Below are 20,654 nucleotides of genomic sequence, written 5' to 3' on the forward strand. Positions count from 1 at the left end.
GAACATCAACTAGAGTATGTTTACACAAACCTAGATAGAACAGCCTCTCACACACCTAGCCAATGTAGTGTGGACTCTTGCTCCTAGGCTACAAACTTGTATAACATGTTACTGTACTGAATACTGCAGACAATTATAACATGATGGTAAGTATTTGTGTGTATAAACATATGAAAACATAAAAAAGGAATAGTAATGAATATGGTAGAAAAGATTTTAAAATGGTACACCTATATAGGGCACTTAACTGTGAATGGAGCTTGCAGGACTGGTAGTTGCTCTGGGTGAGTCAGGGAGTAAGTGTAAAAGCCTAAGCCGTTACTATACACTATTGTAGTACACTTTGTAAACATGGTACATTAAATTTATTTTTAAAATTTTTAATTTTTTAATAATACATTAACCTTAGCTTACTATAACTTTACCTTTTAAACTTTTTCTCTTTTAAACTTTACTCTTTTGTAAAAACACTTAGCTTAACACACACATTGTATAGCTGTACAAAAAGATTTTCTTTCTTTGTATTCTTGAATAAGCTTTTTTTATTTTTAAATTATTTTTTATTTTTAAACTTTTTTGCAAATAATGAAGACACACCCACGTTAGCCTGAGCCTACACAGGGTCAGGATGATCAACATCACTCTCTTCCACCTCTACATCTTATTCCACTGGAAGGTCTTCAGGGACAGTAACCCATAGGGAGCTGTCATCTCCTATGATAAGGAAGGCTTCTTCTGGAATATCTCCTGAAGCACCTGCCTGAGGATGTTTTTGGTTATTTTTGTAAGAGGAGTACACTCTAAAATAACAATAAAAACTAAAGTATAGTAAATACATAAACCAGTATCATGATTGCTTCTTATTATCAAGTATAATTGTGTGTGCTTGACTTTTATATGACTGACAGTACGTTAGGTTTGTTTACACCTGCATCACCACAAACACATGTAATGAATAAAGCATTACACTAAGACATTACAATGGCTACAACATCACTAGGCCTTAGGAATTTTTCAGTACCATTATAATCATAATAGGACCCGTCATTGACCAAAATGTTAATGCATGGTATGCATGTGTGTCTGCGTATATGTGTATCTCTGCAAATACGCAGTCTAATCAATATGCATATTCCAATTTTATCCAACAATGTCATATATGAGATCTTTCTTAGAGACATAACAATGTTGATTATACCTTTAGCTAAGTAGTGGAATCCATTTTTTTAGTACAGTAAATGAAAACCCAAAAAATAAAGGTAGGGAGTGGCAGGGGACTGGAGAGATCATCCTTGTAAAGCGTTTGTATGCCAGAATAGAGTATCTCCTTTCTTCTGCATACTGACTTGGCTAGCCTACAGTTTTCTAGAGAGAGGCAGTTGAATCACTTCAGATTGTAGCTTGAAGAAATGGCATTTATTGTCATGTCACAAAACAAGCTTGTGCACAGACATGTCTCACATCTGGCTTCTCTGCAAGTGTGAGTGAAAAAACTGGAGGCTTTGTGTGGACCACCCTAATGTTGTATGTTGTTAAAACAAATGTTCTGCTGGCCTACTACCTTCTGTGATCGTGCAAGCCCATAAGAAGGTTGGTTTTAAAGATTTTTAATAGATCAGGTATTTAGACCAGTGAGATAACTGCTAGGTACAATAAATCATCTAAAATACCTCCTAAATGCAGGGAAGTGCTAGAGAATGTAGGAGAAACTATTTAATTTTCAAATTTTTTTACTTATAAGAAGTTAAAAGAAGAAAATGGGATATATACTGAAATTGCTACACAGGTCTGTATGATTTTAGAATTTTTGTTTTAATACTTATGCTTGTGATACAAGTCTTCCCATTGTAATCATACCATCATTGCCCTTAAATAATATTCTATGAACATATTTCATTACCTATGAGCATTATATTTCAGAAGGTAATGAACTTTTACATGTCATTTTTAGCAAACATTTTGTATATAAAAATTATACTTAAACTGAATACATCTTAACATCTAGGTTTGCTCACTCACAACAGATAGAAAGCATTACTTTTTAAAGAAGTGTTTTGCTAAGCCTGCTGGATGGATGGATGGATGGATGGATGGATGGATGGATGGATGGATGGATGGGTGGGTGGATGGATGGATGAGTGATGGATGGACAGACTTAATTTGGAAACACTTAAAGGAAAAATAATGGAAATGATAATAAATATATTTTCTTTTTTTTTTTTTAAACAGGGAAGCCTATAGCAAACTTTTGTCTCACCTGGGACAGGTGGGACAAGATGCAATGCAGAGACTGGAAAATGGTAATACTTAATATATTTTATGATTCATCCTGTCTATTGCTTATCAGTATCTACAGCCACATTGTACCACTCCAATTCCACCTTTAATTAATTGTATAATGTTCTGTTTAAAATAATTCTAGGATTTTTTCCTTTTACATCTGTAAGTAAAAAGGATATAAATAAGAAACTAAAGGTTAATTAGCAACTGTGTAATAGGATTCTTGGAACTTTGCAAAAGTGCATTCTACCTTAATGAGATTTTAGTTAAACTAAATTAAAGAAACTTTTTCTAACTAGGAGTGTTTCTGTGTATGTATATGAGTATTAAGCAGATACTTCATTCATGGACCTTTTGCTGTAATATGACCTCCTGCCTTCCTGCCTTGTGACTGATTTGTCATGTTTATTTTTTATTTTTAAAATAACAGTTATGTTTTAATACGATGCTTTTTCAAAGTACCTGGCTATCCTATACTGTGTTTTTTTAGTGAGGGAAAGGTGTTGGGAAATGAGACTGTTTATTTGTTTTTCTTTTTAAATGTGTGAGGCAAGATAATAAATAAAACCCTTACAAAGCATACTTAACTTTGTTAGGAATGAGACTGAATCTGGCTAAAGGAAGCTGATAGCCCCGAACATCCCAACAGTGCTTATATTTAGGTTCCAGGAGTTGCCAGTTTTTCTTTATTCATCCTTTCTTTTAGAGTTGTCATTTAAAAATCATATCAGGAAGAGGAAATACAAGAGACTTTAAGAAAAGAGAATAAATAAAAATATTCTAGAAAATTAATAATACTAGTGGTCTGAGAAGTCAGTTGATAACGTCTTCCTGCTCTTTAACCAGAGCTTCTTATAACTTAGCATTTTATCCAAGAAACCTGTTTAGTTTCCTTTAACAACTATTGTTTCTCAGCTTTGGAACTCTTACCTCATCCAGATTGTTTGTTTTACCAGTTGGATCTTGTCCTTGACTCCTTTTCATGGTCAGCATTATTTGGTTGAAGGAACTCCAGTCCAAGTTTTGGGGACCCAAATGGTTCTCAAACTCAGCTTTGCTTTATGATCTTGAGCTAGTTACTTAACCTTTTTCAGTCTAGTTTCTTCATGGAGAAGAAAAGAAGAATCCCTTTACTATATGACAGTGTTATTGTGAGAATCAGTGGGACAATGTATGTTAAAATGTTTGGTGGCCCATATTTCTGTTTAGAAATGTACAAATATAAGTTATTATTCATGTACAATTAAGGCAAAGAAAGCCTCTCAGTTTTATCTTTCTCTAACGATATGTACCAGGTGAATGATCCCACTTTCTGTTTTCGTACATCATGTTTGCTAACTTTGAAGTAATTTGTTTCCTTCTTGGGATTATAGTCTTTATCATGGTTCTGCTATTCCTTGAAGAAAACATTTCACGCCTTCTCTGGCTCAAGGAGCATCTTTAAAAATGAAATACATTCTAATCAGCATTCTATAATTAATAGTTCTCTCTTAATTGTGATCTATGAAATCCAAAGGAGTATCTGTTGTTTTCCTAACATACAAATGGTCTGTTTTTCTCTCAAATTAACTTCATCAAATGGAATAAATGAAAGCTTAAGTCTGCTTAATAGACTTCATAGCACTGAATTTCTTTTCATCATGATAGTGACTTACTAAAAAAATGTATGGCTTGGCAAGTTTCAACAGTTACTAAGGAGTTTTATCTATTTAAGTTGATGCCTTTAGAGGTTATTTATGTGTGTGTGTGTGTGTGTGTGTGTGTGTGTGTGTGTGTGTGGTGGGCGGGGGTGTTATTTTCCAAAGGAGATTGATAAAGATATCTCTGAGAATTTTGCTCCTTAGAATATGAAACGTTTAAGGGATAGGAAAAGCTGCTACTGAATCATGCATTAGGACATGTAACTGTAGATGCTAAGAATAACTAAAATCTGCACTTAAGAATGGTAGCAACAAAGTCTGTAACTATATGCGTGTATATGTCTTATATTTATGTATAAGTAAAATTTTTAAAAACTTTTTTTTAATTGAAGAAAGAAAAAAATTATGACCAGTTCCTTTTTTTTTTTTTTTTTGAAAATTTTCACTGATCCTTCATTTATTACTACAATCCTGTCTTTTATTCTCAAGCGTGGAGTCCCTTATACCTGCTTCTTTAATAGCCACTTTTCCCTCATTATTCTGTGGGTCCTTCTTCCACAAGTGTAATATAAGCCATTCTCTTTTGGTCAGATCTGAGTTTGTTCTCCGTTCTCTTGTTCTTTGTCCTCTATGTGACAATTGTATTTTCTTTTATCTTCCCATCACTTCCACAGTGATACTTCTCCTTCCTACATATACAGTTGACCCTTGAACAACACAAGTTTGAACTGTGTGGGTCTACTTATATGTGGATCTGAAATACAGTATTTGTGAGGTGCAAAACCTGAGTATATTGAGGACCAACTTTTTGTATAGGCAGGTTCCTCAGGGCCAACTGTGGGACTTGAGGGCCAACTGTGGGACTTGAGTATATGCAGATTTTGGTATGTGCAGGGCATCTTGAAACCAATCCCCAGAGATACCAAGAAGTGACCACTGTATCTTGAGAACACCTTCATGGTCTTCTTTCCTGTCCCAAATTGTAATATCAGACCCTTCATCTGCTTTGTCTCAACGTTCTGTTAGTGGTGAACTGGTAATTCCAGCTTTTATCTCTTAGATCTATTTCTAGTGCTAATTTCTCTCTGAACCTCTGTATTTGGAGTCTCCTGAAATCTCAAGGCAACATGTCAAGCTACCCACGTCACTTCCTACTTCAGACTATCTCCTGCTTTCTTTTTCTACCCAGGGAATACACTGTTGTCCCGTTATTTAGCCTTGAAATATCAGAGGCATTTTAGGTTCTTCATTCTTCTCCCACTTTCAGTTGATTAACATTACAGGCTCTTAGGTATCTTCCTTTTTTTTTTTTTTTTTTTTTCTTTTCTTTTTGTGATCCCTTGCTTTTACTGGGTTTTTTTTTTTTTGTTTTTTCTGTTGGGCACTACTTATTTCCTTATCTCTGGTTTTCTCTCCTACAGCTTGTTTTAAAGTGTGTATTCCTAAAATACTGTTTTCCTCTTGTTACTTTTCTGCTCAAGGACTTCCAGTAACTACACATTGTTTATAAGGTGACATTGAAACCCTTCAGTCTGGAGACTTTCTGCCATCCATCTGATTTCATCTTTGGCCTCAAACTTACCTCTTTCTAAACAAGAGACTCCTTTAGCAGCTTTCTTTGATTGCCATGTTCATCCTACACTCAGCTTCATTCAGTTTCCAGTGTGGAAACTGTAAGAACCTGTATAGGACCTGTTTCCTATAGAAATTTAAGACACTTAAATAGGAAGAAAATTAAAATATACATTTGGATACATGAGTATTTCAGTCTAATAAGATCTGTAAAATGCCAGATGGAATATAAAAGATGACTGAAGAACAGAGTAATGAAAGGACTTTATTAGGCATTTGGATTTGTTTATGATTTAAATTTCAATTTAATTAGAACGTTTCCATGGCAAGGAAGAAAGCATGGAGGACTGTCTCTGTGAAAAAGTCATTCAGTATTGAATTCATTTGCATTAGAAGATTTTCATAGTTTAAAACTTGTATATCTTTACCTATCCTTAGTATGTTTTATTCTTAAGCATGTTTGACTTTTTCTACCTTGGCATCTATTTAAGAAGATATTCGTGAGTCAGATGTTTGTGGGTTTTCATTACCCATTATTATTTTCTTCCATGCTTTACAACAAATTTCTTAAACTACCTTATTTTTAAAGAATTACATGGACCTGTTACCATGTACTTTCACAGAATCGTTGACAGTTAAAATTATATGTTATATAAAAATTTGACAAGCTTCTGCAGTTGGGAAAAGCCTTTAGGAAATCTGCCTTCCCCAAACTGTACATGTTATCATAGCACTCATGTCTCCCCATGTCTAAAAGGTAAATAGATATAGAAACCTTAACAAAAATTGAATCATCTGTACTAAATCACTGCTTTTTATCCATAGACTTTTTATATAAATTTTATATTTTCTAAAAACTGATCTTTTGCCTACCCCTCTTAGAGTTAAAAATATTGCCTTATCAAGCAAGAGTATAGTATACCAATATAAATAATATGCCTTATTTGGTTAGAAATAATTGGTTTGGGAAGCATAGCATATTCTTCACAAATTTAATTTTTATTTTGATATTGTGATACCCTGCATTGTAAATTACCAAATGAGTATAATTGACCAGTTTCTACTTAGTAAAATTTTTGGTGTACCAATGGCGATCCAATTTTTATTGCATTTATGAATTGTGCTTTTAGAAAAAGTGTGGACATTTTAATTTTATACACATATTTATGAGTTATTTTTGCATATGATAAAGATTATATATAATAATAAAAGTATATATTTAACTTACATCGTGCCCTTGATTATTGAACTTTTTTTTTATATCAGAGTCACTATTTGGAGGCCAAAGTAAAAATGAGTCATGTTACCAGAAGGAATAACTTCTGGTAAAGGAATAATTTCTATCTTATTACAGATGTTTTTGTACTTTGTGGTAAAACTATAGAAAGTTAGGTTTTCAGATATTGTAGCTGAAAGAGATGTGATGTACATGTGGTTAAGGTGTGAAGAAAATATGAAGGAAAAAGTATGAAAAATACCCTAATCATTACCTAATTCGTATTTTATTAAGGATCTAAGATGTGTTATTGCATTGTAAAGATTATTTTAGAAATTCACATCTTTGCTGGCATTTCCTTCTACAGCAAGAATATCTGCTATCATCTATGTGGTACTGTTTTGTTTTCTCTTTTAAAGTAAAATATTGATATTTAAGTGCTTGGAAGTCTCATGGCCTTCCTATAAAAGTTCACATTAATATAATAATTTACATTACAAATAAAATTTAGCCTTTAATTTTGCAGAGTAAAAATGGAATTGGAAGATGAATAACTATAGGGTACTTTACTTAAATAGTAAATGTATATATATTTGAATAGTTTTAGTGAAATTTGGTTTATATGACCAGACATAGTTTAATAGAATTCTTATTTCTATTATTGATAACTTTGAATAAAAGAATCTAATTATAAGTTATCTGGGGTTTTTTTAATTATTATTTTTAGGGAAGGGATGTTATTTTTTTGTACTACTTTCGGGTATAGCTGTAAAGAGTATGTCTGAACCCTGTAAACGTTTTAAAATTCTGAGGTTAGTTCTATAATATTACTGAATATTACAATATAAAGATCACCTAGGAGGGGTTTGATAATACATGTTGATTTGTTTTATATGAATAGTTGAAAATATATACAGAAATAATCAAGGGTAGTCTCAGGCTGCCTTTCCATTATTAGTTGGGTAAGCTTATTTTTACAGCATTTCCCTTTCATTGATTGAATATAGGGCCTGGGAATACAAATAGATTTTAATAGTATTAGGTAAAACTGCTAGAGAGAAAATTCATGTCCCAAGTAGAAAAATTAGTATGGCTGAATTCTTAAGTCCTTGTTGAAAAGATTTCTGAAATACTGGAGTCCATTTTCCTGCCTTGGTAAGGCATTTTTAAAATTTAGTTTAAGTGGCTTATACCATTTAAAGAAGCTGTCTTCGTTCTAAATATCAATGGTCAATATCAATTTTCACTGTTCATAACTATCCAAATACTCTTAAGATTTTTTTCTACACTAAATTCCTATTCTTTTTAATGTACCTGTTTTCCTTCTCCTTAGTCTCCTTCCTGCCCCTTGAATCTGAGTAACCAAAGGTCATATATTTTTTTTCAATGTTTTATATATAACAATATATGAAGTTAGTGAATTCTGTATTTAAGACAAAAAGATCTTTTTATTCACTTTTGATTATAAAAAATGGTTACATGAATAAAATAACAATTTCTTTTAAGAGAGGGATTGCTGAATGATTAAACTGCCAAGGGAAAAAAGAGTGAATTCTTCCTTTTAATAAAGATGACCTAGGTCCTGAGGAAGTTAGGAAAAAGAAAAACTCGCATTATACTTGTTGAATTTGTTTTCAAATGTGATGATTATTAAGTTGTTTCATTTATTTTTTGTTATAGACAAAGCAAACCCAAAAAAAACTAGCTTAAAAAAGAATTCTTATGCATTATTAAAAGTGATAGTAATAAAATATGTATTGGTGGTGGAGAAGAATCCCACAAGCACTCAAGATTGACATAACCTTTAACAAAGTGGAAAAACTTTTATTAGAACTGCCAATTCTAGGTTCAAATTTATGTCAAAGCACTTTATGGTACCATAATTAGTACTACTAAATTATTTTTTAGCTTTAAATGTCATTTTTCACTAAATGATTTTAAATGCGACATCGGAGAGTCAAGTTTAGATATCTTTGGTTTTGGTAAACTCCCTATTTCCTAATTGTGTGTCTCTTTCACATGCTTTTCATTATCATTTATTCCATAACATGTTTCCAAGTTCTATCTAGTAATTTTTAAACTTTAAAAATATTCCTGTTCAATTACAACATTCTAAAGACAGTAAAACACCTTATAATTTCAGTAAAATTTTTCTTTTTCTTGGGCAAAGTATTTCAAAACATTCACCTAATTCTCATGTTTTTTTTTTTTTTTTTTTTAATTAACATGGAAATCAGTAATGATCCTTCTTAAAAGGTGGGAAAACTGAAGCATTGTAAAGTTAGGTTCTGACCCAGGGAGAGTAACCAAGGTGAAAAATGTGGATATTTCAACTGCTGTTCTGATGTATGTCTGTTGTTCGTATCACCTTGAATAAAATATGGCATTTAAAAATTTATATCATAATGCTGAGTCTCTACTGAGCAGGGCTGCATAATGTTAAATTCAAGCCCAGCTTTAAATAAAGGGATTGAGTACAGAATATATATTTTTTAAGATCATTGATGCCATTTAGTCAATTAAATTGCCTAACAGTGTTATGTTGTCTTCAGACAGTGCTGATTAGAAAAATATGTACAAAGAATGCTCTAAAGACCCATGGAACATAATGTACCTTAAGTTGGCACTAAGCTGTACCACAATAAAAGTCACATATTGCATGTTGACATACTCTGAGAAGAGTGACAAGAGTTTTCAATAATGTATTTTAGAAAATTGTTCATTTTTTGCTTACATCTGAATATAAGACCTATAAAGCAAGACAGGGAAGCACTGAGCACTGAGTCTTTTCATGCCCAGTATCCAACAGTCAGGGCTAAGTCTTTCCTCCTGTTCATGATAGTTATTAAGAGAGCATTGGCTTTTCAGATGGTGCCAATCCTGTGATGAGGCACTTGAAGAGTTTGAAGGTTAGGGCATGTGAAATATGGAGCTGGAAGGAAGCATGCTGCTATTCCATTGGAAGCAAAAGGGAGAGTAGGCCCATAGAATACTTCTTCTTTGCCTTCTCGGCTTACATCCAGTACCTACAAAAGAGGAAGAGAAGCCTGTACATCAAAGACTGCTCAAAATAAAGCTGTGTATACATAAAAGAAATTCTGAACTTAAATTCAGTTATGCCACCACCACCATATCTTAGGAATTCTTTTTTGTGCTTGAATGGTACCAGAAATATGTATTAAGCTCCTACTAAATGCTACACTATGTTAATATGTTTCTGGATGTACATATATACATACATATGTATTTATACACATTTAATCTTCAGAACAATTACACAGTAAGTAGCATTATCATCATTTAAGCTAAATAACTAGCTAAATAACTTGCCCAAACTAGTTAGTAAGTAGTCTGTCATAATATTGGCTTAAACATCCTCATCTGTGAAATGAAGAAAACAAGATCTTGCAGCTTTGTTGTGAAAATTGGTGACATCTAGCTGAGTGTCTGGCAGGTAATGGAATATAACACAGCCTAGTAGCAAGTTCAAAATACGTTCAGTTGATTCTGGAAGTTTTTTCCCAGTTCTTTCCTGTTCATGCTGGAGTTTTGTTTTTGTTTTTGAGACAGGGTCTTGCTTTGTCACCTAGGCTGGAGTGCAGTGGTGCTCACTGTAGCCTGGATCTCCTGGGTTCAAGCAATCCTCCTGCCTCACGCTCCTGAATAGCCAGGACAGGTGCACATCACCAAGCCTAGCTAATTTGTAAATTTTTTGTAGTGATGGGCTCTCGCCATTTTGCACAGGCTGGTCTCAAACATTTACCTCCCTTGGATTTGGTGTTTTAAAAAATAAAAGTTTGTCACTGACATTGTCATATTGTATTCCACCTTGGATCGCCTTTCCTTCATCTGCATCCTGGACATAGGTGTTACTTAATATTTCAATTGCAGGCCTTTTAGTATCCTCCTTTAATGATCTAGTCCACTGTCATGCCTTCATCTATCACCTGTATGGATAAATCTTAAGCCTATAACTGCAAGAATGTATTATTTTACAGGAAATAGGCCCTTGAAATTTGGGGATCCATGCTCACAAACGAGGAAATTACTAAGTCCTAGAATAGAAGATCAAAATTACAGCCATTTTCTCACCAAGTGGAGATTAGATGTCCTAATTCCTTTATTAAACAATATACCTTGTCACTACTAATTTAAAATAACTAATATACTAAATACAAACCTTTTATCTGTTCTGTTAATTGATATATTTTATTTCAGTGTCACATTTACAGTTGTTTTGACTAGGTAAGACAAGACTCCCTCATTTGTTTTCAAAATTTTCTTGGTTATTCTTATACATTTACTTTCCTAGAGAAACTTTCAAGATCAGTTTGACAGGTATCACTCCTTTACCCCATGAGAAAAGGGAAAACCCCAGTGGGGCTTTGGATAGTATTTCATTAAGAAAGTAAATCAGAGGTCATTTAATATTTGCTACAATTCTGTAAGGCTAAGTATTGTCTTCAATTTACAAAGAAGAAAATTCGTAACTCCACACAGCAAGTGATGGAGCCAGTATTTGCCCTCAAGATGCAAACCAGAAAGAGCAAGGATTTTTGTGCCCTCTCTCCTGAATGAAAACATTTTTAGAAGGCAAAATACTAATGAGATAATCATCCAGAGAGCTTTTGTCTGGTTCCTTGGGCCAACAGAGACTGCATATGTTAAGCAGATGTAATGTATTTAATCTGAGAAGGGAAAAGAAAGCATTGGCAGTTTTTCTCCAAAACACTCCCCTGTAAACTGGCTTAAAGAAGGCATTTGGGAGAATGTGGTGCCAAGCTGGCACTATATCCTTCAGCCAAAAAGAAATAATAGTAAATGAAGAGACCAGTAGAGGTGATCTAGAAACAGACTGATCACTTGCACACTTATGCAGCAGCTCCTTTATGTGCCACTTGTCATCCACAGCACACAAGATTAGAGTCAAACCTCTGTACCATACATTAGTTTACACACCCACTAAATAACACCCTTCATAAGTAATCTATTTCCAGTATTTTCCATGAGTGTTTTATTACTAACAAGTCCAAATCTCAGTCTAAAAGCATCTCTGCTTTTCTCTGCGTTGTCTTTGTGATGGTTAAGTAGTCTGTGCTAAATCAGAGTAGTAGCAGGAAATAAAGTATGCTTTTTCAACATTGGACATGCTTCATCCCACTGTGGTTGACTCTTACAAATCACAGTTAAAAGAGCTTGGATTAGGGTCCAGAAGGGACAGTTCAACGAGACATTGGTTGGTACTTTGGAGAGCAAAAATATGACTTTAGTCCTTCTGAATGTTAACTATTTAAGTCTGACTTGTACTAATCAGCCATTGCTCTTGGATTATTGATTTGTGGATTAATCTTGGATCAAATATTAGGTAGGTTTGTGATTGATGACACAAAAAATTTAAACCTTTATATTTTTAGTCTGCATTTGATTTTCCCCACCATGCTTCTGTACTTAAGCCACTGACATACTTAGGAATTTCCATTGTTAAGCATTTTCTCATAAATACCATTCCAGTCTCCCATTATCTTGGATGTTCTTTAAGTAACAAAGAAGTGGCCTACTTTTGAACATGTAGCTAGTCTCTCCAACCATCAATTTATTACTGTTAGTGTATTGAAACAAATAGTTCTGTAGTCATCCATAACATAAAAAAACATTTGAGCCTTAGTTCAGAATGAATGATAATATAGCCTGTAACCAGCTGTCAGTAACCAAAATGAAAGATACTTGTCTACTATCCATGAAGGCCTCTATTTCAAATATCTCTTTAAGAGATAATCCATATGCTTATATGGATACTTATTAATAGTAAATACCTATTAATAGTAAAGGCTCTTAAAAATAAATCTGCTGGGTGTGGTAGTTCACGCCTGTAATCCTAGCACTTTGGGAGGCCAACAAGGGCGAATCACAAGGTCAGGAGTTTGAGACCAGTCTGGGCAGCATGGTGAAACCTCGTCTCTACTAAAAATACAAAAAATCAGCTGGGAATGGTGGTGCATGCCTGCAATCCCAGCTACTTGGGAGGCTGAGGCAGGAGAATCACTTAAACCCAGGAAGAGAACTTTGCAGTGAGCAGAGATTGTGCCACTGTACTCCAGCCTAGGAGACAGAGCAAGACTCTCTCAAAAAAAGCCTTTTTTAACAAATCTGTGTTTTGTAGCATCAGTATGCCAGACAAAGGAATAAACACAGCATTTTCCAAAGAATTGATTCTATTCATCAAAATGGCTACTGGAACACAGAAATACTCATCATGGTAACTTATTTAAAAGCAAACATATTAGAATATATTATTGCACAATCTCAGAGGTAAAACGTATTCCACTAATACATGCATTAATTTAAAAAATAATTGAATCCCCTTTGAGAATCACCATAATCCTGAGGGTACTCTCAAATATCCTCAGTGGTTTAAAATATGCACTTATTTATCTCTTCACTTCTTGTGGATAGATTTGTTTGAAAACAGCCAAATGTCATTAGCAGTTAATTAGTGTATATGATTAGTGATCAGTCTAAAGAAAAATTCTTTGATGACAAAGATGTGACTATAAAGTATTTTTGTTTCTAAGTGAACATTCAAGACTATTACAAAACAGGAGATGTGGGAAAAGTGTGGTGTGGCAGCACTCTGGTCTCCTAAACTTGGTATGTATAGCATTTTCTTTATTTCCTCATTCTGTTATGATTTCTACCCATTTTCTATTCCTTGAGCTAATCTGATACTAAAAGTGTAGAAATATGCTCATAAACATATTTAAAATTTACAACCTTATTTCATAATAAACCCAAAGTTCCAGTGTGCAAGTGACCCAAATGAAGGGTCCCAATGCCCCTTAAAAAAACAGTGTTCCAGTAGAGACCTGTTGCCCACTTCTAGGTTCTACCAATTCTGAATAGTGAAAAGTCAAAAGAAACCAAGAAGACTGTGAAAGACTACCAGATACATGCTTGGATGAAGACCAGCAGCACTCTTTGAGAAAAAGTTTGCTGATTTGTTGTTATCCGAAAGATAGGACTAAGCTCTAGGGCCGGGCAGCCTTCCATTAACTAACTGAAAGCAGGACAAGGCAGCCTTCAGTGAACTCCTGTAAAGTCTTATGTGGCTCTTCGTGTGTGTGGCTTTGATAATTCTTTTCTCCTGTATTATTGTTTCCCAGTTTACTAATTTTCTCTCAACTTTATTGTCTGTCTCCTATTTTCTTTCAGATTATTTTTTGGTTCATTTTCTAACGTATGAAGCTATATCTCACAAGCTTTGCTGTGTATTGTTTTCATTATCATAGTTCTGGGAATTTTTTTAAGTTCCACTATGATTTCCTCTTTAACCCATAAGTTTTATAGCAATGTGTTTTATTATTTCCAGATATGTAGGGGTTTATTTGTTTACTTATTTATTGAGGTGAAGTTTCGCTCTTGTTGCCCAGGTTAGAGTGCAGTGGCACCATCTCAGCTCACCACAACCTCCACCTCCTGGGTCAAGTGATTCTCCTGCCTCAACTTCCCAAGTAGCTAGGATTACAGGCATGCACCACCCGCCCAGCTAATTTTGTATTTTTAGTAGAGACAGGGTTTCTCCATGTTGTTCGGGCTGGTCTCAAATTCCTGACCTCAGGTGATCTGCCCACCTCAGCCACCCAAAGTGCTGTGATTACAGGCATGAGCCACCACACCCGGCTGGGGTTTATTTTTTTGTTAAGTTCTAACTTAATTGCACTGTATTAGAGTTATATAAATACTATACGATACTTAATTTTTTTAACTCAAGTTTTCTTAATCCTATAGTATATGACTGGTTTTGTAAACGTTTCGTGTATGCTAAGAAAAAAATATTCTTTCCAACTGTTCAATCAGAACTCATATCCATTCAGACAAGCTTGTTAATTATATTTTTCATATCTACCCAACCCTTGCTGACTTTTTTTTTAACTTCATCTATATGAATAATAGAAGTACTTTAAATTCCCCAGGCAAACCTCTGTCAAGACAAATCAAGAGAAGAGGCAATATTATGAATGTAAAGGGAGATATAACTAAGGATAACAATATTTATATGCTAGCAATTTTGAAAACTTAGACAACATGGAAGTTTCTTGAAAAAATATATATATACCTTATGAGATGTGACTGAAAAAGAAGTAAAAAGGTTGAGCAGTTCTGCAACTATTAAAGATATTGATGCAGTTGTTAAAAATCTTCCCATAAATATGAGATTAGATAATAAAAGTAGTTAGAAGGATATACTTTTCTGGAGGTCAGGAAGAAAGGTCAGGGCTAATATATTTCAATATTTTATCAGAGTACATGTAAAAGAGAAAACTATGGTAGTAACTGTGAAATAATAATAGGACTAATACTTTGAATGTGTTTATCAGCAAGGGCTATTCTCTTCTGAAAGGCGTAGCTGGCAACTTTCCCAGCCTGGGCTGCTCATATGCTGATGCACCAGGGCTATTCTTTGGGCCAGAGGCTGTCCCTGTCACACCAGTCATAAACCACTTCTGCTCACAGCCTCTTCCATGAAGGGAGAACACCTTTGTAGGTGGCATTTGTAGGAACAAATGAACTGTAACATAAAAAATAAGGTAATGGTGTGGAAAGGAGGTATTTGTAAAGCTTTGGGGATGTGAAGAAACTATTGCCAAATATTTTTAGAATGTTTTGGTTTGGGAGAAAGGGAAAGCTATACTAGTTCCCCAGTTTCCAATACATATTACATATATTTTCAAAGCTCATCCCATTTTTATTTTTAATAGGGCTCAATCATTTATTTAGGCATCATTTTTAGGATACGGGATGAAGTTTACTGGCTGAACTAGTTGCACAAAAAAGGGATGTTAAGCCTCTTTCTAAATGTAAATATCTCTTTCTTCAGTAGCAGCATAGCAAAATGTAACCTCACTGAACCACTTGAACAAACTTCAAAAGGAACTTCAACCACTCACCTGGATACAAGCCAGAGGCTCATTTGTCCAAATTGAATATCCACCAACTAAATATATTCTCCCATTATGGACAGCAACTCCAGATTCATTTTGGCCTAAAGTAAAGAGAATTGAATAAAAAGAAAAAAATAAATCCATTTCTTACATATTTTAATTAACCCCTTTGCCACTGAGGGATACTATTTTCCCCTGTGGCACATTTGTATATTCCATGAGATTTTTGCAGCAACAAATCACTGCCTCCCAGTACTCAAAAAAATTAAGCACTGTTTTTCAGATAATGAATCTGTGTTGGGTCAGAACCAGGCCAAAACAATCATTAGCCAGCCAAGTTGGTAAATACAGCATTAAATACAGCAATAGTAAGCCATGTAGAACTGAATTCTATACTATGTCACATGCCATTAATTTACAGAGGTGAAAGTAAGGTATATTATAGAAATGAAAAGCACCTCTTATAGTACCCAAAAATGCTTTTAGCCAAGTGCTTATGTTTGTAAAGTTGCAACCCAAGAAGCCAATAAAGCAGAGCCATGCCCCTGGCATGGCCCAAATGAAGACAAATGGCAGAAAAGATTGATCAACTTGCTATCCTACCTTTCTTTACATATCCAACATTTTAAAGATTATGAAAGTTTCTGAGCTGGGACCAGCCTGGATAATCCCTAGATACTGACACGCCAAAATGATGAAAGGTTTCCCCTCCCATTTCAAAAGGAAGACAGAATAACTCACTACCACATATTCTTCCCTGGAGGCCATCAGAGAGTGAAAGAGTCTCTTTTATTGATGGGCTGACACAGGATTGACTGGGGTAATAAATAAGCTGGATCTTAAAGCAGGCGGAATCACAGATCCAGAGTCAAGGGCCTTAGAGTTTCTAAGTCCTTGTCAAGTGGGCCTCAAAAATCATTTTGCAAAAACAGGAGCTCAATACAAGCATTTAAACCTCTTGTTAGATCCTGAGTGCTGCCTCCGCCAGCAGCACCTGCAAGGGATTGAGCGCCCACTCAGCATATCAAAATATCTTTTAACCCAACCTACCATTTTCAGTTTGTGATTTTTCCTATTATTTGAGTAGACCTGGAAGGCATCTGATCACTTGTGGATGTTAACAATGCAAGCTGACAAGTGGGGAAAAGTTATTCATTCCATAAAGAAACGTAAGCGGTAAGTTGTTCACCACATTTCTTTCATTCTTTTTTGGGAAGAGGAGGGTCCATACCTAATGTTGCCCTGTGGTAAATACTTGGATGAGTATTTGTGGCCAGAAATGCATCAAACTCCTGTACACAGACCTACTTTAGGATTTCATTTCTAGGAGAATACTCCCAGAAACAATATTTGACAGTGGCAAATAATGAAGACCATGCTCCTAAACTGAACTCATAAGAAATAAGACTAAAAGCAGTGAGAAGTAAAAATAAATTCCTTCTGTAAAGATTTATTAACTCTTTCAGTATCTGGTTACTCATACTTGTGTGAGAATTCCATGGTAATCCTGATTGATGATAATGGACTTGACATGCCTCTCAGCCACATGAGGATATACTTTAAGGCAGTAATGTAGGCCCTGAGAAACTAGATGCTCAGCTATCTAAATGAGTTCAGTTTTGTTAGAACATAAATGATGCACACCTTTCTGATTAATAAATGCAGGTTCTTCTACAACTATGCACTTGATATTTAGTGATGCCCTAAAGATGTCTACGAAACAAGTTTGGTGACTTCTTGAATCTGCTTTTCCTGATTTACTTAATCAAAGGTACTTGCCAGTCAACAGGTTGAAACTGCAACGCGTCCACTGGTCAGTGTCTATGTTGTAAGAATCTATATGGCGCACAAGGATCCGGTCATTATTGTAGTCTAGGTCATTGCCTCCAAGAACATAAAGCTTCCTTTGTACAGCAGCCATGGAATGGTAGACCCTTCTCTGCAGCATGGGGCTACGGCTTATCCACTTGTTCTGAAAAAAGACATGTAAGTGCATTCTGTTAGTAGGAGACCTCCATGTCAGAAAACAGCAATGAGGGCCTCATACGTAGTGGGAACCTTAATGTTTATCTATCAGTACATCAACATTCTGTTTGAATGTTGTTTATATACACTGAAAGATAGAGGCTTCTTACATGAGAACAAGTACAAAAGAGCCATATTCCAATTGTTTCTTTGCGATTTACACATGGCATCTCCTCTAGTTTGTGTTGCATTTTATAGTGCATTTTGAATTTTATAAGGGGAACATTTAAATTTTCATGATGTTTAACCTAGTTCAGAGAATTTACTCATGCAAATTAAGAGTGAAAGCACATGGCTAGGTATACTGTATACAGTGGTGCAATGATTGTTTGATTCTGCAAAGTACTTAGAAAAATGCACATGAAAAATGTTCAATACATATTTACTTTTTCAAAATTATGTGATAATAATCATTGGGTACCTGAGGCCCCTAGATAAGCTAATGGCTTCCTGTTCTTTCCAAAATTAACCTCTTACAATCAGTGGAAGAGCTAAGATTTGGTTCAGCAACAAACTACTCACACTTCCTTTGATCAGCCTCCTTTAATATCTTAACAGTCACATCTTTTGCCAAATTGGGAAAGGTTATTTCTAGGCACACATTTATTTGTTTTGGTGGAAGATTAAGGTTTTTTGTTTTTTGTTTTGAGATGGAGTCTCACGCTGTCTCCCAGGTGGAGTGCAGTGGCATAATCTTGACTCACTGCAACCTCCGCCTCCTGGGTTCAAGCTGATTCTCTTGCCTCAACCTCCTGAGTAGGTGGAATTATAGGTATGTGCCACCACACCCAGCTGATTTTTTGTATTTTTAGTAGAGATGGGGTTTCACCATGTTGGCCAGGCTGGTCACAAACTCCTGACCTCAGGTGATCCACTCACCTCGGCCTTCCAAAATGCTGGGATTACAGGCATGAGCCACTGCAACCACCCAGAAGACTAAGTTTTATGTAACTTTAGGAAATGGTGAAACCTTCAATATTTGGTTTTAGTTCACCTTCAGTAATGAGAAGGGTATGCCCAACCTTTCTTAAAATAAGGCTCTCTGTAAAATTAAATGAAGATCAAATATGACTTTAATTTTAAATCTCAGCTAAGTAATGGACAGGTAAGTAAAGCAGCAATGGACAGGTAAACAAACCTAACAGTCTTCTTTCTACATAAACGCTAAGCATACAGGAAGAACCCAGATTCCTTTTTGCCAAGAAAAATTTGGATTTCAGCCAGAAAAAGTCATGATGTTTTGAATACATAGAATTTCACCATTTTACAAAACTGTAAGGGAAGAAGCAAAAGACAACAATAAACATTTTATATAAATAGTGGTCCATTCACTAATAGGCATATAGACTAGCTCATTTCTAATTTCTCTTTTAAAGATACACTCAAGAAAAGAAGTGGTTTGTATAGCTTGAAAAGCTTGCATTCATTTGTTCCCCGTTTGAACATGTAATAAGAATTTTCTTCCAATAAAATGTCTTCTTTAATAGTCAAGCCTGCCTTTCAGCTATTTGCTAATATGTATAATACATTACACAGGAATGTATTTAACTCAAAACTCTGATGATGCTTTTCTTAGGTGTTTTCTATGAGACAACCTATTACAGTATTAGGAATCAATGTTTGCATTAGCAGTCCAGTCCCCTGCCACAAGACTATGGATGCCATCTGTTTTGCAAAGCCTGCCTGCATCCCCTGATTATATCTTTAGCTTCCTTCACTGCAGTGCCTGCCAGGTGAGCCACCAACCGCTGCAAAGGCGAAGAAACAGAGAGGCCTGGTGGGGTCATTCCTAATAAGCTAGCGTGTGAATACTAATCAGTAGTGGGGAAGCAGAGGTCACCCCAGCCTGCCTGTTGGCAGGTAGCAATGTGCTCTGTGGCAGATGGCAGGCATTATCGACTCTCCATAACGGCCTAGAAGAGAAATAAGCACCAGGGCTGAATGATAGAGTTATTGAGATTCTGAGCAAGATGCAAGCAGATGTGATGTTTGCCAGTACCCACCGTAAGCAATATGCCAGCAGAATTTTTTAAAAGAGCATGTGTGTACAAACATGAAACAGAACTCATTTGAGAAATGTTAACACTTTCTTCCTCTTTAACCACGTGTGCACCAAACTCAAGCAACTGCAATTAATGATCCCTCTTGAGACAGCTGACCCACGGACATTTGGTCTCTGAAATCTACAGCTTCTAATGACATCAGGAAACACACTTGCAAAGGGGAAAATGCCTTCATTAAATACAGAATCGAGTAATTGCTAAAATAAAAAGATACCAGATACACTCCATCCATTCTGGACATAGATTTGATGGCCAGTCCCAACCCAGACTGCCAAAGCTAACCTGTTATCCCATTACCTTCAGCTGATGAATATTAAATGTACAAATCATTTTGGAATACTGTCATAATAAAACATTTACATTACCCAAATCATAGAAATGGCAAAATTCAGCAGATAATTGCCAAGATTCATACATATTTTTGTAGGTGGAAAAGAGAATAAAAATATTTATTTTGGGGGGAAAATAGGCATTGGGTGTAAGTGAGAAGTAAGAAGGTGCAGGCACCATCAATATGAACATTCAGGCCCTAGCTGTTAGATGAAAACTCTACAGACACCTCCCATCTCTCAAACTTTTCATATACTTCTACTTTAGACTTGTCCTACATAGTGTTTTAGGTCATTTGGGCTATATTAAGTTAATACTTGCTTTTTAAGAATAAACCATAACCATGATCCCCTCCTAGAATGGCAGGGCAGCCCCTTCCAGAAGGACATAGCAGTAGGACAATTAAAATCACAAAACTAGAGGAGTTGAAATTTTTTGAATAAAAAAACAAAAAAGCAGTTTATTCAAGTGCTTCCTTTTCTCTATATAAATGTAGGATGCATATCTGTGTGTGTAGACTTGGCATTCCAATTACTAATTACTCTGGAATCTTTTAAAATTCATTTTAATTAAGGTAATGAGCTTTTCT

General features: G+C 35.1%; 2 protein-coding genes across 4 annotated transcripts in view; one reads left to right on the plus strand and one right to left on the minus strand.

Annotated features, from left to right (window-relative positions):
* Window positions 1–5,342, plus strand: part of MMS22L (MMS22 like, DNA repair protein) — a 141,520-nt gene extending 136,178 nt beyond the window's left edge. The window contains exon 25 of the mRNA XM_039467936.2: window positions 2,230–5,342. Coding sequence (XP_039323870.1) covers window positions 2,230–2,311 — 82 coding nt within the window. The 3' untranslated portion in view covers window positions 2,312–5,342. The remainder of the gene's footprint in view (window positions 1–2,229) is intronic.
* Window positions 4,024–20,654, minus strand: part of KLHL32 (kelch like family member 32) — a 217,667-nt gene continuing 201,036 nt past the window's right edge. For all 3 annotated transcript variants that reach the window (XM_003922918.4, XM_074397683.1, XM_074397684.1), the window contains 3 exons: window positions 17,427–17,619; window positions 15,654–15,748; window positions 4,024–9,734 (listed from right to left, as the gene is read on the minus strand). In XM_003922918.4, the coding sequence (XP_003922967.1) occupies window positions 9,573–9,734; window positions 15,654–15,748; window positions 17,427–17,619 (450 nt within the window). In that variant the 3' untranslated portion in view covers window positions 4,024–9,572. The remainder of the gene's footprint in view (window positions 9,735–15,653; window positions 15,749–17,426; window positions 17,620–20,654) is intronic.

Source organism: Saimiri boliviensis, chromosome 4 (assembly GCF_048565385.1).
Source record: "Saimiri boliviensis isolate mSaiBol1 chromosome 4, mSaiBol1.pri, whole genome shotgun sequence".
In the NCBI taxonomy this organism is placed as follows: Eukaryota; Metazoa; Chordata; class Mammalia; order Primates; family Cebidae; genus Saimiri; species Saimiri boliviensis.